Below are 16,082 nucleotides of genomic sequence, written 5' to 3'. Positions count from 1 at the left end.
TTTCAGAGGGGAAGAATTTTAGTATTTTGCCTAGAGATTGTTTTTGTGATATTTTGATGAGGAATGTGGCTGCTTTTTGTCCTTATCTAAATAGTCTGCCTGCGGCTAAGGTGAAGAGATTTAAATTAATTACATTGGCAAAGGAAATTGCAAAACAGCCTAGCATAGACTGTGCTGTCTTTCACTCTCATGGAGAATGTTTTGATCAAACACAGCAAGCTGAGAAAGGAAAAATACAAAGTATAGTTCAAGGGTTAAAAGGGCTCCAGGAAGTGGAATATAGTTAAATCCTGTGTTCAAGGAAATAAAGAGATTAAAGTTATTAAATGGAATTAAACGAGTGGTAACCTCAGGGCAAGGTTCTACCCGGCTAAGCTTCCATCTTGTGAAAAGGATGTTCCCCAAGGGACATTGCCATCTATTCTAAATTTACAGTTTGATGTGTTTGCCGTTGTAGGAGGGATAGTTATGTGTTGTTATGGCCTGGTTATTGTTTATTCATTTCTGATTTTACCAGGGATAGTTGTATCACGTTAGGTGTTATTATGACCTGGTTATTATTTGGACATAAGGGAATATGGTGTCAAATTAACAAGAGGTAAAATTGTTGCCATTCTAGGTCTGCTTTTCCCCTTAGGGTATCCAGGCATATTGCACACCTGGCTGGACTGGAGGGAGTGAATCTTAGCCTGGCTGATGGGGTCCAGCAGGATCTCAGTCATGTGGAGGATAAAGTCTTCTCCAGAGACAGTTTTAAGTGCAACAGCTCTCCTTATTGGGGGCAAGGGCTATATAAACCTTGGGGAGTGGATAGGGGTTTTGGGGATGAGTGTACCTCATTGGCTGGGGCCAAGATATTGGGAATGCTTCCTTTGCATAAAGAGGAATTCCAGGTGCTTGCTGAACTCATCTTTATAAGGAGAGAGGAAGTTTAACCTGAAACCTGGCCACCAGGCTATACGACCTCAGGGATGGCAGAGGTAGGGGTCATAAGATTATGTGTACCAGGACCTGCAGGCCCAGAGCAGGGAGGGAACAGTCCTACTTCTGCTGGTTTCAAGATGAGATTTTTTGGGGGAGTTGAACACCCATCTCAGATGTCACTCTTGCTGCTCTAGCCAGCTCCCCCGCCCCCCTCGGTGCCACAGTGGTCACATGGCTCACTGGCCCCACCAACTGTGATGGCTATTCTCAATTGTCAATTTGAGGATATCTGGATTGAACTACAAATCCAGAAATGGAAAGCACACCTGATCTGGATCTGAGGTGGGATGACACATGCTTAAGATCTGGATTGACACATACCTTTAATTCAGGATCTTGAGGCATAATGACCATGCTTATGGAGTTTTCCTCTGCCCCTAAGGAAAGTCGCTGAGGCTAGGAATGTGTCAGGGGTATCCTTGCACAGTGGCCCAGAGAGGCCATTAAAGAAAAGGTTTGCTCGTATATGCCTTTAATCCCAGCACTCAGGAGACAGAGGCAAGCAGATCTGAGTTCAAGGTCAGCCTGTCTACAGTGCAAGTTCCAGAACAGACAAACTTAGGCAGTGAAAGAAACCATTGAAAACAGAAAGCTGGTGAAGATGTAATCGAACAAGAGGGCTGTATTCCTGCCCTAACAAGCCTAGAACTTGGCAGCCTCAGCCACGTGGTGAAGTTGAAGCCTGGATTCTAACCCAAGAGGTTAGAGATGCCAGAGCCATGGGATTCCTGCCCAGGAGAGCTGCTAACAGGGAGTGGAACCAGCCCATGAGAAAGTATGTCGCAGTCAACAAAGCTGAATGGAGTTGGAGATCTGAAGTGATGCAGAATTGGGAGTTTGCCCAGCTGGCCTTTGGTCTTGCTTTGGTCCAGTATTTCCTCACTGTGCTTTCTCTCCTACATTTTGGAATAGTAATGTATATCCTATGCCATTATATATTAGAAGTGTGTGGTCTGCTTTTTTATTTTGATTTTATAGGGGATTACAGTTAAAAAAAATTGCTTAAGCCGGGCGGTGATGGTGCACACCTTTAATCCTGGCACTAGGGAGGCAGAGGCAGGTGGATTGCTGTGAGTTCGAGGCCAGCCTGGTCTACAAAGTTAGTCCAGGACAGCCAAGGCTACACAGAGAAACCCTGTCTCCAAAACAAAACAAAAGAAATTGCATAACTCTCAGAAGAAACTTTGAACTTTGAAACTTTTAAACATTGTTGAGGCTGTAGTGGACAATGGGGGCTTTTGAAATTGGATTAAATACATTTTGCATTATGTTTTGGCTATAAGCCTACGGCAGGCAGGGAGTAAAATGTGGTGCCCATAGACTCATGTGTTTGAATGCTTGTCCATAGGAAGTGGCACTATTAAGAGGTGTGGCCTTGTTTGAGGAAATGTGTCACTGTAGGCTACACCGTGGCCTTGGAAGTTGTGGTTTTAACAGACTGGAGGAATGGCTCAGCTTGTGCTCTTCAGGCCTCTGAGGGCACCAAGCACACATGCAGTACACTGATAAACACTCAGGCATAAAATTAAATAAATCTTACAAAACTTACAAAACACACACACACACACACACACACACACACACACAGGAGGGGGCTACAATAGGTATATAAAGTGAATAAATAAACTAGCAAACAAAAAAAACTTTGCAGAGCTGATGCCTTTAATCCCAGTAGTCTGAAGGCAGAGGCAGATCGATCTTGTTGAGTTAGTTTGAGGTCAACTAGGGCTATATGGTGAGGCCCTGTCTCAAAACCAAAATAAACAAAATACTTTTGCAAGGTGGCGTATATATGTTCTTTAAAGTCAACAAAATTACCTACCAGGGGACATGTGCCACAATGCTCAACCTGGGCTGTTAACTTTTTGAATGATAAAGAAATAGAAGTTGGAGCCAGACAAGGTGGGGCATGCCTGTTATATCAGCACTTGGGGAGGCAGAGGCAAATGGATCTCTGAGTTCGAGGCCAGCCCGGTCTACAAAGTGAGTCCAGAACAGTCAAGGCTACACAGACAAACCCTCTCTTGAAAAACCAAAAAAGAAAAAAGAAATGAAATAGAAGTCAGGCTGGAGAGATGGCTCAGAGGTTAAGAGTACTGCCTGTTCTTCCAAAGGTCCTGAGTTCAATTCTCTGCAAGTACTTGGTGGCTCACAACCCTCTATAATGAGATCTGATGCCCTCTTCTGGTGTTCAGGTGTATATGCAAGCACAATACTATATACATAATAATAAATAAATCTTTTTTAAAAATTAGAAGTCAGTGTTTAAGCAGAGCTTACAAAAATGAGTACAATTTCCTTAAGCCAAAACAAGGAGTATAAACATAACAGTGAAAACCAAAAAATATTTTGGAGTCATGATGAACAACAATTTCCATGCTTCTTAGCTGGGAAATGTTGGAACCCTCTGTGTATTGTGTTATGTCTGACCATGGCAACACTTATAAAGGAAAACATTTAATGGGGGCTTGCTTACAGGTTTAGTCCATCTTCATCATGGCAGAGAGCATGGAGGTATGTGGGTAGGCACGGTGCTGAAGAGGTAGTTGAGAGCCTTTTCCAGCTCTACAAGCAGAGAGAGAAAGCCATGCTGGGCCTGGTGCAAGCGTTGTGAAACCCTCACCTTCCACTCCAGTGATATACTTTCTCCTACGCGGCTATACCTACTCCAACAACCAACAACAAAGCACACCAACCCTAACAAGGCTATAACTACCAGTCCTTCTGAAATAGTGCCACTCCTTGGTGGCTAAGCATTTAAATATGTGAGTCTATGGGTGCTGTTTTTATTCATACAACCACAGACTAGAATCTTTGTTTCATAATCCTAATGTGTACATAAAGTCAGAGTGATTAAGTAAATTCTTACTTGTTTAAACCTGACACTCAAAGCTATGTCGGCCTGATGCTCCAACTTGTATAGATTATAATGATATATTTACCTTTCTTCCTCCAGTGACTTAAACATTCTTATTTGGTTAATTCCTTTGAACTGACATCTGTGAAAGAAACACTGTTTTCCTTCTTAGGAGGAGATAAGTGATACAGATGTGAATTTGGAAGCTCTTCCAAATGAAGAAGAGGCTGATGATCCATTGATGATTCTACAGACGATCTTATTGCAGGTAGATACATCTTTGTCCATATCTGTATATATGTAAGTGTTGTAGGTATGGGTGTATATTATGTGCATTTGTGTATGTGGAAGATTTATATGAGACTACCAGATAAGATTGCTTTAGGGCTACCTCTAAAATGATTTCAGTTTAACTTTTTTTTTCCTTTTTCCTTTCTCCTTTTTTTTTTTCCCCCCTAGAGTCTCACTGTGTAGACCTGGCTGGCCTGGAACTTGCTTTTAGATCAGACTGGCCTTGAATTCACAGAGAACTGCCTGCCTTTGCCCCTTCAGTGCTGGGATTAAAGGTCCATGCCATCATACACTGACTCATTTTAACTCAATCACTAGGTGTGGTGGCTCTTTCTTGTAATCTCTCATCTTGAGAGGCTGAAGCAGAAGAAATACCTTGAGTTTGGGGCCAGCCTGTGCTACAGAATGAGAGCCTGTTTCAAAGAAAAATCCATTTGTCTTGATACTGGAACCACTTGCCAAAAACAAAAAGAGATAGGAACCAGGAATGTGGCCCAGTTGGTTAAGTGGTTGTCTAGCATATGCACAGCCCTGGGCTCCATCTTCAGTGCCACATGAAGTGGTGTATGAAGCGCCGTATAATCCCAGCCCTTGGGGCATAAAGGCAAGAGAATCAGAAGTTCAAAGTCATTCTCAGTCACAAAACTAGTCTGGGCAACATGAGACCCTGACTCAAAATAAACAAAAGAGCATCTTAACCTGTGGTGTTTGAAGTCCTTATCTCCAAAGTACAGTTGTAAAAGTTCAACCTATGAATGTTAGGAAGACATAAAGCCTATGTTAGCCACATCTTCTTTCTTCCTTTTTTGTTCTTCTAAAATCATGATGTCAGGAATGCAACAAACCTCAGGGCTCCCTCTGGGTGGTGCTCTTTGAGTTTCTGTCTGTGTCCCTTGGCAAATGGGTTTTCAAATTCAAAGTCTTCTAAACTGGTGCTTAAGGTTACTTAAAGACATGTAGTTCTGATCGATCCCATTGTAAGTCTGTGCTCTGGGGAGCATGAGTGGGTGCTCCTGTTGATCCCTCTGAATTTTTGGTGTAATTATTTTTTAGCAGATGTTAATTGACTGTATTTCTTTCATAAGGAGGAGGCCAATCAAATTCCTGTTGATCAGCTGGGCCAGAAACTCTTGAAAAACACAGGACTATCTTGGAACAAGAAGTACAGAAAGCAGCATGGACCACTGCGAAAGGTAGAGCTGGCGCTGACTGACATGGGCTTCCAAGAAGCTATATCACAATCCCAGCAATACAAGTTCCTATGTAGATGGAGCTTTAAAACAGATTAAAATAATCAGCATTTTTGTTTAGCCATTAGGATTCTGCTGGTATGTTATAGGTCGTAATGTATTTATGTTATTTATGAAGAGGCTGTTAAGTACATTAGAACTCACTCGAAAGCTCAAGGAGTAGTTAAACCTGGCTCCTTATGTTTAAGTCAGACTCAAAAACTAGTATAACTAGAAAGGAAGCAACTTCACAGAGAACAAAGCATTTTCCTACTTTACTGAGAATTGAATGAGTAATTAAACCACCAGAAAAGCTCCCTTTTCCACTACTTGAATTTGTTTGGTAATGATGTTTTAGAGAATTTATCTACAGTCTCTAATTTCCAGACATAAACATGTTCAAATGCCCCTGTTTTATCCTTTTAGTGTCTTTAGGACTTGGAGTTGTGGTTTCTTTTTCATTTCTCATTAATAAGAGGTGTTTTCTTGCTTCTTTGTCCCATCAGTGTTCATGGGGGCTGATGAGGTTATTTTCAAAAGGCTTTTCAAAAAAGCTAATCTTTGCTTTTGATGCTATTGATGTTCTCTACTGCTTATCTAGCTCCATTTTATTCCTGTTCTTGTTTTTAATTGTTTCTACTTCAAGATATTTAATTTAGCACCATTTTTGTAGTCTTAACTCTTCTAATACATGCTTTTAAAGTTAGACTTCTTGCTAAGCACTGACTTAGCTGTACCTTCTCATTATCACTCAGTTCAAATTTTGTAATTTCCCAGATGTGAAAGTATGTTGTTTAATTTCCAAATAATTGAGAATATCTAAAGCTTTTAATTGTATATTCAAACCATCCTAGAATGGTAATAACCATCCTAGCTGTGACTTCAGTTCTCCTGAACTTATGAGACTTATTCCATGACTCAGAGAATGGTCTTTTCACTGGAGACATTGTTTTCTGCAGTTGGTGGGGTTGGGTTTCATAAATATTCTTGCTATTCTTGCTTTGTACATCTTGAGGCTGTATTATTAAGAATGTGCACATTTAATACTGTTACAGCTTCCTGACATCAAATGTCCTTCTTAGTCTCTGCTAAAACCTTTCCTGCAAAGTGTACTTGGTGTGTGTGAGTATAGCTACTCAGGATTCTTATGCATGTCTCAGTTTCTTTTTGTGGGGTGCAATAAGGTTTTCAATTAACTTGTCATTAACTTTATTTGTTGTCATAATGCTGTTTGAAAAATTAACATGTTATCCTTTTAAGTTTTGAAGGCTCGAACTTACATCTGCTTTCCATTTATGATATTCTTAATATGTGCTCTTCAGCTCTTTTCCATTGATCTTGCTAGAAGTTTACCAAGCTTTTAAGCTTTTCAAGAAAACAGTTTTCTTGATTCTTACCACTCTGTTCTTTTTTCTGTCAGATGAGAGTTTGTCAATCTCTTCCTTTTTATTAGTGTTTATTCGTTTACATTTAATGCAATGATTGATGGATTGTCCTTGAATCTTCTAGATAGCTATTTTTTCTGTTTTCCTTCTATCTTGTTTTTCCATACTAGCTTTCTTTTGTGGTAAGCAAGTGATTTTAATCTACTATTTTAATTTTTTACCTTCTGTTTAATTTTTAGTAACTGACATCTAGATTATGTTGTACATTTTATTAACTATAGATGAACAGGCGGTATCTGTCCAATGAAAGATGCTAATAATACAGTTCCATCCTTTTCTGTTGCTACCATCTATGTCTTCACTACTGCATGTGATGTCTGTCCTGCTGCACAAATTAACTTTGCTTTTCACATTTAGGTGACTTTTAAGGAAATTGGGGGGAGGAAGTGTTTTATATGTTCATCTTGTTATTCAGTGCTTTTCAGTTTGTCCAGGGTTACTTGTAGATTCCTTCCCTGCAGCATTTCTTACTGTCCAGACTGTAGTGGAAAATGTACTTAGCCTTTAGCAGAAAATTTTCTATTCTGCCTTCAGTTTTTGATGATTTGTTTGTTTTTGGTTTTTGGTTTTTTGAGACAGGGTCTCTCTGTGTAGCCTTGACTATCCTGGACTCGCTTTGTAGAACAGGCAGGCCTTGAACTCACAGCGATTTGCCTGCCTCTGACTCCTAAGTGCTGGGATTAAAGGCATGTGCACCACCATGTCCGGCTTGTGCTTTTTCTTTAGCCTTTAAAAATGTCATTTCATTGTTGTCTTGGTTGATTGATAGGGGTCAGCATGGACAGGATATCCAGTGCCACACAGGAGAGGGAGACAGATGTGAGAGAGAAGGGAGCAGGAGGGAGGAGTAGACAGTAGGGGCCAGATTTTTTTTCTCTTATCCTTTTGCAAGAATTTAAATAGTCTTTGAGGTTGTGATTGAGCCCTATGCTCATAGACTGCCTGAGTTTCCAGATTAACTTCCACAGTAGAGAAGATTAGTTTGGTTAAAAGGAAACTTAGTCATATGACTGATTCTATTTCCTAACACTGGATCTATAGTAAGCCACTATCAAAAGTAATTTTTTATGTTGTGATTGCTTTGTTTAGGTTAGTTTTTTTTATTTTAGATTAGCATACTAAGTAACAGGTTTTATCTTAAAATTATAATGACCTGTTTGTCCTTATACTTTCTTCTTATTAATTTTCCTCCTACACTACTGTTGAATTATGGTATTAGTAGGAGCCTTTTCTAATACCTGCCCTAGCTCCCAAATAGCTGGCACCAAGACCTGTTAGACTTCTTCAACAAGCTTTAAGCACTATAACCTGGCAGATAGTCATCTGTTCTAACCCAGTTATGCTAGGCTAGCCACTTCCCAGCCATGTGCCTGTTACTTGCCATCTGGTCTCTCCCTGGCCACTCCTGCTCCATCTTTATCTTCATGGAAAACTCCTGCTCCTTCTCTCGCTCTCTTCCTCCTCTCTTTCTCTACTCCTCTTTCTCTTCACCCCTCACTAGCGTCAGAAGTCCAGTGCTCCTGTCTCCTCTGCCCAGTCATTGGCTGTTCAGCTTTGTATTAGCCAATCAGAGATAATTGGGGAGCATTCTTTACAAAACATTGATAAAGGAGATTCTTCAACAACCTGATGGGAAAGGGGTGTCACAGAAATCAGCATCTGAATACACAGTGCAGAGAAGACCATCCTCCAACATACTGTCCTCCCCATGACTCCCTCCCCCTCCAGAGAAGGTTTCCTTCCTTCCTCCAGTTAGTCCCAGCTTCCATTTCTTACTACATCTCTGTTTCCCACGGCCTTTAAGGTCTCTTACTCCTTGCTCACAATCACATATAAATACATGCCTGTATTAATACTTGGACATCTAGATCCCACAGATGAGAGGAAGCATATAACTGTCTTCCTAAGACTGCCATATTTTGCGTAATGTAATGATTTCCAGTTATATTCATTTTCCTACAACGTCAAGATTCCATTTTTCCATATGACTAAATAAAGTGTTATTGTATTCATGGGCCACATTTTCTCTTCATCTGTGCTGGTTCCCTTGGCTACTGTGAATAGTGCAACAGTAAACATGGATGTACAGGTCACTGTAGTATGTTAGAGTCCTTCCAGTATATACTCAGAGTTGGCACAGCTGAGTTGTACAGTAGTTCTGGTTTTAGTTTTTTGAGGTACATTCATACTGATTTCCATAGTGGCTGCACATAGTCATTTTCCCTGGATCCTCTCCGGCATTTGTTTACATTTGTTTTCTTGATGATAGCCATTCTGACTGGGGTAAGATAGAATGGAAGTGGTTTTCGTTTGCATTTCCCTGGTTATTAAGGATGTTGGTTACTTTGTAAAGCTTTTATTGGTCATTTGTGGTTTTTTCCTAGATCCTTTATTGACTAGGTGATTTTGTGTGTATGTGTGTATGTTGTTTAATTTTTGCTATTTCTGCATGCCCAATATTAGTCACTCATGTATAGTTGCCAAAGACTTTCTCTTTAGTTTTTTTGTTTGTTTGTTTTGTTTTGTTTTTCCCCACTTTCGTAGTTGCTCCATTGTTTTGTGGAAGCTTTTTAATTTAAAAGAATTTAAGATACCAGTGTGAGTAAGAGTTTTATGAGAACTCCAGAAATTGGCAAATGTGAATTTGTACAATTAGAGGGCTTCTAAATAGTTCAGAAATATTTTTTCTTCCCACTCTTCTTTATGTAAGCACTTCTTCAAACAGCAGTAGTGTATTATTTACATGTTTTCCATATTGTAGCTTGTCACCTTTCTCTCTTGACAGAACATATTTAACAGACTGCATATTTAATAGTTAGCATATTTAACAGAGTGCTCCAATGCTAGCAAAAAAAGAAGGTAACATTGAAAACATCTGATCTCACACACACACTCAATTTGTTTTAAGTAAAACACTTTTTATGAGCTAGGCACAGTGGTCCATACCTGTAATCCCAACACTCACAGAGGCAGAGGCACGGGGATGGATCTCTGTGAGTTTGAGGCCAGCCTGGTCTACAGAGGGAGTCTAGGACAGCCAAGACTACACACAGAGAAACCCTGTCTCAAAAAATACAAACAAACAAACGTTTATTTAAAAAATTTTTTTTTGAGAAACCTAATTTTTGTTTTTGTTTGTTTTGAATAGTTCTTACAGCTCCATCCTCATGTGTTTCTGCTCAGCACGGATGAAAGTACAGTCAGTCTCCTGAGGAACCGTTTAACCCCAGCCCCGTCTGATCTCCTCAGGAACCGTGAACAGATTCTACATCCACTTGCTTCAGAACCCCCAGGCTTAAATGATAACACCAGTTATCCCCACTGGTTTGATATCAATGATTCCAAAGTCCAGCCAATCAAGGAGAAAGATATTGTACAGCAGTTCCAGGGTAAAGAAAGTGCCTATATGTTGTTTTATCGGAAAGCTAAGTTGCAGAGACCTCCTGAAGGTATGGAAAGAGAAGTGTTCTGATTTGTCTTGTTAATAGCTTCAGCGGATAAGTGTCAAATGCTCATGTGGCTTTGCCTGGGTAGGAAGTATATTGTACCACATGACATCTAAAAGCTTGTCATTTTAAATTTTCCTTGCTTATGTGTTTCTTTATTTCATCAGGCTCTCATACTTTATTTTTCAGTTTGTCATTTTATGAGGAAATGATTGACATTTTTCTTCCCTTGCTCATAGTTACGTTTTCCAAAATTGAACTTTCTTGGACAATGCATGTGTTATTATGGTAGCAAACTTGAGTGCAGCTGCCCAATTAAGCTGGGCTTTGTCACTCACCCATGTGTTGTCTTTGAGCTGTAAGTGGTCTTGGTCTTGTTATCTTAACTTTGTTTTTATAGTGTCATCTTTTCTTTTTCATCAAAGTATATTCTTGAGCAATTAAAATATATTTGAAGCACTTTGTTGACCCGTCCAAGAGAGCTTGTAAGTTAGCCATCCCAACCTCATCATACTAAAGAGCATTTATAATAGAATTATTATGAAGAGTAAATCAGTAAGATTGTTTGATCCCTTGCCAAAGTTCTCTCAAAAGCAAAAAGCTGCTGAGTATGGTGGTTTGCATTTTTAATCCCAGGACTTGGGAGACAGAAACAGGCAAATCTCTTTGTAAATTCAAGGCTAACCTGATTTCATAGCAAATTTCAGGCCAGCCAGGGTTATGTAGTGAGACCCTGTTTCAAAAACCAGGAAAAAGCTTCTTAGAATAGCAGATAAGTAAGATAATGTTCTTAGAAAATAAGAATAGTGATCATTTTCATAAAGAATAAAACAGTTATTAATTTGCATGAGAATTAAAGACAACTCAACTTTCTAGATCTTGAATACACTTGACAACTAACTGTTAACTGTCTTTGGAAGGAGGAAAAAGAGACCCCAGCCTAGTGGCAGAGACCTGTAATCCCACCTACTCAGGAGCTGAGGCAGGAGGATTACCATTCAAGATCTGATTGGGCTACAGAATGATTTCAAAGCCAGCCTGGGCAGCTAGTGACTCTGCAGCCTAACGGGCTGCAAATCAAAGTGGGGCAAGAGCAAAGGAGTCAGAGAAGTGGGTGAATGCTTAATGCTTAAAGGTATTTGTTGCCATAATGATTTTTATAATTATGACTAGTTGGAAATCACCTTCTTATCTGTCTTAGTTAGAGTTTTATTACTGTGAAGAGATACCATGACCACATCAACTCCTATAAAGGAAAACATTTAATTGGGACTAGCTTAAAGGTCAGAGGTTTATTAGTCCATTATTGTTACAGTGGGAGACATGGTGGCTGCAGGCAGACATGGTGCTGGGGAAGGAGCTGAGAGTTCTACATCTTGGTTGCAGGCAGCAGGAAGAGAGAGACACTGGATCTGGCTTGAACATTTGAAACCTCAAAGCCCACCCCCGTGAGTGGCACATTCCCTCTAACAAAGCCGCACCTACTGCAGTAAGGCCATGCCTCCTAATAGTGTCATTCCTTGGTGGCCACGCATTCAAATCTATGAGTCTGTCGAGGCCATTCTTATTCAAACCACCATAATACCTAACAGAAAAGGCTTAGTTAAGGGCTGGAGAGATGGCACAGTGACTAAGAAAACTGGCTCCTCTTCAGAGAATCTAGGTTTGATTCCCAGCACCATACAATGACTCTCAACTGTCTGCAACTCCAGTTCCAGGGAATTTAATATCTTCTTCTGGCCTCCAAGGGTACTAGGCACACAGATTTTACAGAGACATGCATGCAGGCAAAAAACCCATACACATTAAGTAAATAACTTTTTTCAAAGTGTATACTGTACAATCAACATATTTAAAGCCTGTGGGAATATGAAGTGAAAAATTAAGCTACCAGTTTGTTGACTACATCTCAGCTGTTTTTATAAAAAGATTGTGTGTGGGGGTGATGTCTTGGGAGTGAAACATATACATTATATACCTAATATACTTTGAAAATAATTTTCAAACCAGTTGTGGTGATTCATACATATAACCCACTTGGGAGACTGAGGCAAGAAGATTGAGTTCAAGACCAACCCAAGTTACATAGTCAGTTTCAGCCCAAGCTATAGTGAGACCCTGTCTCAAAGAATCTAAATGAGTTAGTGTGGTTTCTGGAATTTAAAAGGATTTATGTATTTTATTTTAAGTGTATGAGTGTTTTGTCTTATATGTATATGCACCATTGTTGCGTCTAAGGGACATGCAAGTAAAAGGAGAGAACCACCAAAGTATTCTAAGTTTACCAAAATCAGCTTTATTTACCATGGAGGAATGACTAGCAAGGTAGGACTGCAACAGGTTCAGAAATTGCTACAGCCATGAGGGGAGGGAGTAAGTTTCTCTTAAAGAAGAAAAAAAAAGAAAAAAGAAACAAACAAACCGGTGAAGAGGTGTTCAGGGGAGGATTCAGAGGATTAAGTTAGCATTCAGTCGTTCTTTGAAGTGACAGACCCCTTCCTGAGTAAAGGGCCTTTTCCAGAGGATGATAACACGCGAAGGAGCAGGAATGTATAGCTGAAGACATTCGATCTTAGAGGGAGTCTAAAGACATGGGGTGGTCAGGGCACTCAGCAGACGTCCCATTCTAGGGAGCCAGTCCAGGTGAGGGTCCTTTAAGGGGAAGCTGAAGGGAGAGTTTTTGTGCTAAGCCTTTTCTGTTTCATTTTTGGGGTGAGCAGAAAATTTCTACCAAGATAACCTAGCCATATGTGTGCCTGGTACCATGAAAGGCCAGAAGAGGGGATTGGATCCCCTAGAACTTGAGTTACAGGGGGTTGTTGACCACTATGTGGGTGTTGAAAACCAAACCTGTGTCCTCTGAAAGAGCAGCCATTTAAGAGCAGGTCTTAACTGCTGAACCACCTTCAGCCCTAATTTCTGAATTTTTACAGTAACCAACTGTTAAGCTTATATTCAGGATAAAAGTAGTGGGTATTGTTTTTTATAAAATGCTTAAAGAGTTGAAACAATAGGATTCGTCTAGATCAGTTTTTTAAAAAACACCTATTTCTCATATAGCTTTTTTTTTTTTTTCATTGCTCATCTGGCAAAACCTAGATTGAGAGAAAAATCTGTTTTCAGTTAGCTAGTCGGTTATAATGCTCTTGGCTTCCAGCATAGTTGTATATGCATGTGTGTGTTTATGTACACCATGTGTGTGGAGGCGTCTGAGGGCATCAGATACCCTAGAACTGGAATTACAGACAGTTGTGAGCTTCCTGGTATAATAGCAAACAAACTCCATTCTTGTGCAAAAGCATCAAGCACACCTATCCTCTGAGCCATCTCATCCCCTCCTCATATTTGTCTGAAACAGTGTCTTCCAGTATAGCCCAGGCTGGTCTCCAATTCAAGAGCCTTGTGCCTCAGCCTTCCCAGTGCTGGGATTACAGGTGTGTATTATCACACCTGAATTCAGGTTTTCATCCTGCCTCTTTAACAGCACAATTTTTTTAGTCAAAACCAATTAATGGACACTTTTGTTCACAGCTCGAGCCAATCCAAGATACAGGGTTCCATGTCATTTGTTGAAGGAAATGGATGCAGCCAACATTCAACTGCAAATGCAAAGGTAGTTTGAGTTACATTTGGTGTTTGGGAAGTGTTTCTGGAAAATACTGATCAGTTTGGGGTAAAAGCATTCAATATGAAAGTTTACCAATGTATCCTTAGTTATAGCATACAGTAACCACTAAGTAGGGATCAGAGCCTAGGAAATGTAGAGAAATTGGTAAGTATGCAATTGTGCCCTGGCTTGGCCAAATTATGCCCTTGAGTTTATAGAGAACTTGTTGATAAAACTGCCCCTCGGTTTTAAGTAGTTGTAAGAACTGACATATAGTGACAGAAAACTAAGGTGGTTTGATTCCAACGGTGCTTTGAGTCAGTCGGGGATGAGGGTTGGGAGGGTTGGTAATGGCTGGGCTGGAGAGGTGGCTCAGTGGTTAAGAACACTGGTTGCTATTCCAGAGGACCCAGGTTTAGTTTCTAACACCCACATCACAGTTCACAACTGTCTGTAACTCCAGTTCCAGGGGAGCCTGTGTTCTCATCTGGCCTTTGCAGATACTGCATACACATGGCCGTACATGTGTGTACACACACACACACACACACACACACACACACACCATGACACATGGGTGCATTTGTATACATCTAGGCAACATACCCAAAACAAAAGTAAAGATTTAAAGTCACTGAAGGCATGATTTAAGAACAAGGTAACCTTGTTAGGGCTCTAGAGATTGTTCTGCTGCTGTATTTGCTCTCCAGTGGTGTCAGCAAAGTGTTGGGGGAGGGAACAGGGGCAGATAATATAGCAGGGTATGTTTAGAAATTTTATCCTGGACTTGAAACTGGGCATGGAAATAGCAGACCCAGTCAATGACACACCGAGATCAATGGAACACTCAATTTAAAACTAAAACACTGATATATTTAAATGCAGAAAGCAGCCTGCATGAATAACCTAGATTAACAGTTGCAACTTAGGAATTAAAAACAAAACAGCAAAAGCTAAAACTAAAGTCCTTAGTATGGCCATTGAAAAATCTATTGTTCCTGTTGACCACCTTTGAATGCATCTGAAGTACTGAGTCTAAGAGGCAGTCTCGTTCTAGCCCAGCACTGGTCATTCTGCCCAGGAGAACAAGTTTGGTACCAGGCTTTGAGTCAACTAAGTACACTAAAGAGGGCTAGGGATCAGGATTTTAGCCTGGAAAACAAACACTGGGAAGGATCTTAACAGCTGTCAGTATCTTCTGGAGCCTAGTGGACATCAGGAGGGTGTAGACAGGGGCGGGCATCCAGAATTCTGTACATAGCTGTGACAGGATTGGAGATGGTTAATGGTGCATTCTCCATGGAAACAATTTTCTCTTATAATTCATGGTGCAGTTCCAACTGAATGTGTGCTGTGTATTGAAAAGCCAAAATCAGTCATTTTGGCAAGCAGAAGAAAAAGGCGTTAGTGAGGCAGAACGGAGAACTTGCAGTGTGGTAAGGCAGATGTTTGGATCAAGATAAAGAGCGCTGCAAAAGCACAGTGTGTGTGTTTATGTCTCTAAAGGGCAGAGTGTGGCTCTGAAGACAGTAACTTTGAATTGCATCTCCACCTGGGTCCTCACTACCGTTTCTTCAATGGGGCTCTTCACCCTGCAGTCTCTCAGACAGATAGCGTGTGGGATTTAACCTTTGATAAAAGAAAAACTTTAGGAGATCTTCGTCAGTCAATATTTCAGGTAATACCTATTTTTCTCTTAGTGGAAACTTTAAGGTACATTTTAGGATGACTTTTTCCATTTCTTTCTTTCTGTTTTGTTTGTTTGTTTGTTTTAAGGTTTTTCGAGACAGGGTTTCTCTATGTAACAGTCCTGGCTGTCCTGGGCTCACTTTTGTAGACCAGGCTGGCCTCAAACTCAGAGATCTGCCTGTCTCTGCCTCCCAAGTGCTGGAATTAAAGGCGTGCGCCACCACGCCCAATACCTTTTCCATTTCATCTTATTCAAGTTACAACTTTTCCAAAGCTCCATGGGAAAATCCTACATCTACCAGTCCATACCAGGATGAACCAAACCTTTTCTTACTTGGAAGCCTGGCTGTTATTGTTGTGTTCTCTGTTTGATTGGTTGGGTGGTTGATTTGATTTGTTTTTAGATACTGTCTCACTATATAGCCCAGGCTAGACTTAAAAGCATAGTCCTCCCACATCAACCCCTTAAGTACTGGGATCACAGGTTTGTGTTACTGCTCCTGGGATTCGGAAGTCTTCAGAAATGCTTTTCTG

At 40.4% G+C, this 16,082-nt stretch overlaps 1 protein-coding gene across 1 annotated transcript in view; it reads left to right on the top strand.

Annotated features, from left to right (window-relative positions):
* Positions 1 to 16,082, top strand: part of Usp40 (ubiquitin specific peptidase 40) — an 81,717-nt gene that overhangs the window by 25,156 nt on the left and 40,479 nt on the right. Inside the window, exons 8-12 of the mRNA XM_051154279.1 lie at positions 4,014 to 4,109; positions 5,218 to 5,325; positions 9,955 to 10,255; positions 13,784 to 13,865; positions 15,366 to 15,537. Of these exons, the coding sequence (XP_051010236.1) occupies positions 4,014 to 4,109; positions 5,218 to 5,325; positions 9,955 to 10,255; positions 13,784 to 13,865; positions 15,366 to 15,537 (759 nt within the window). The remainder of the gene's footprint in view (positions 1 to 4,013; positions 4,110 to 5,217; positions 5,326 to 9,954; positions 10,256 to 13,783; positions 13,866 to 15,365; positions 15,538 to 16,082) is intronic.

The sequence above is a fragment of the Acomys russatus genome, chromosome 12 (assembly GCF_903995435.1).
Source record: "Acomys russatus chromosome 12, mAcoRus1.1, whole genome shotgun sequence".
NCBI classification, from domain to species: domain Eukaryota; kingdom Metazoa; phylum Chordata; class Mammalia; order Rodentia; family Muridae; genus Acomys; species Acomys russatus.
The sequence above is the reverse complement of the archived record's forward strand: the minus strand, read 5'-3'. Positions and strand labels throughout refer to the sequence as shown.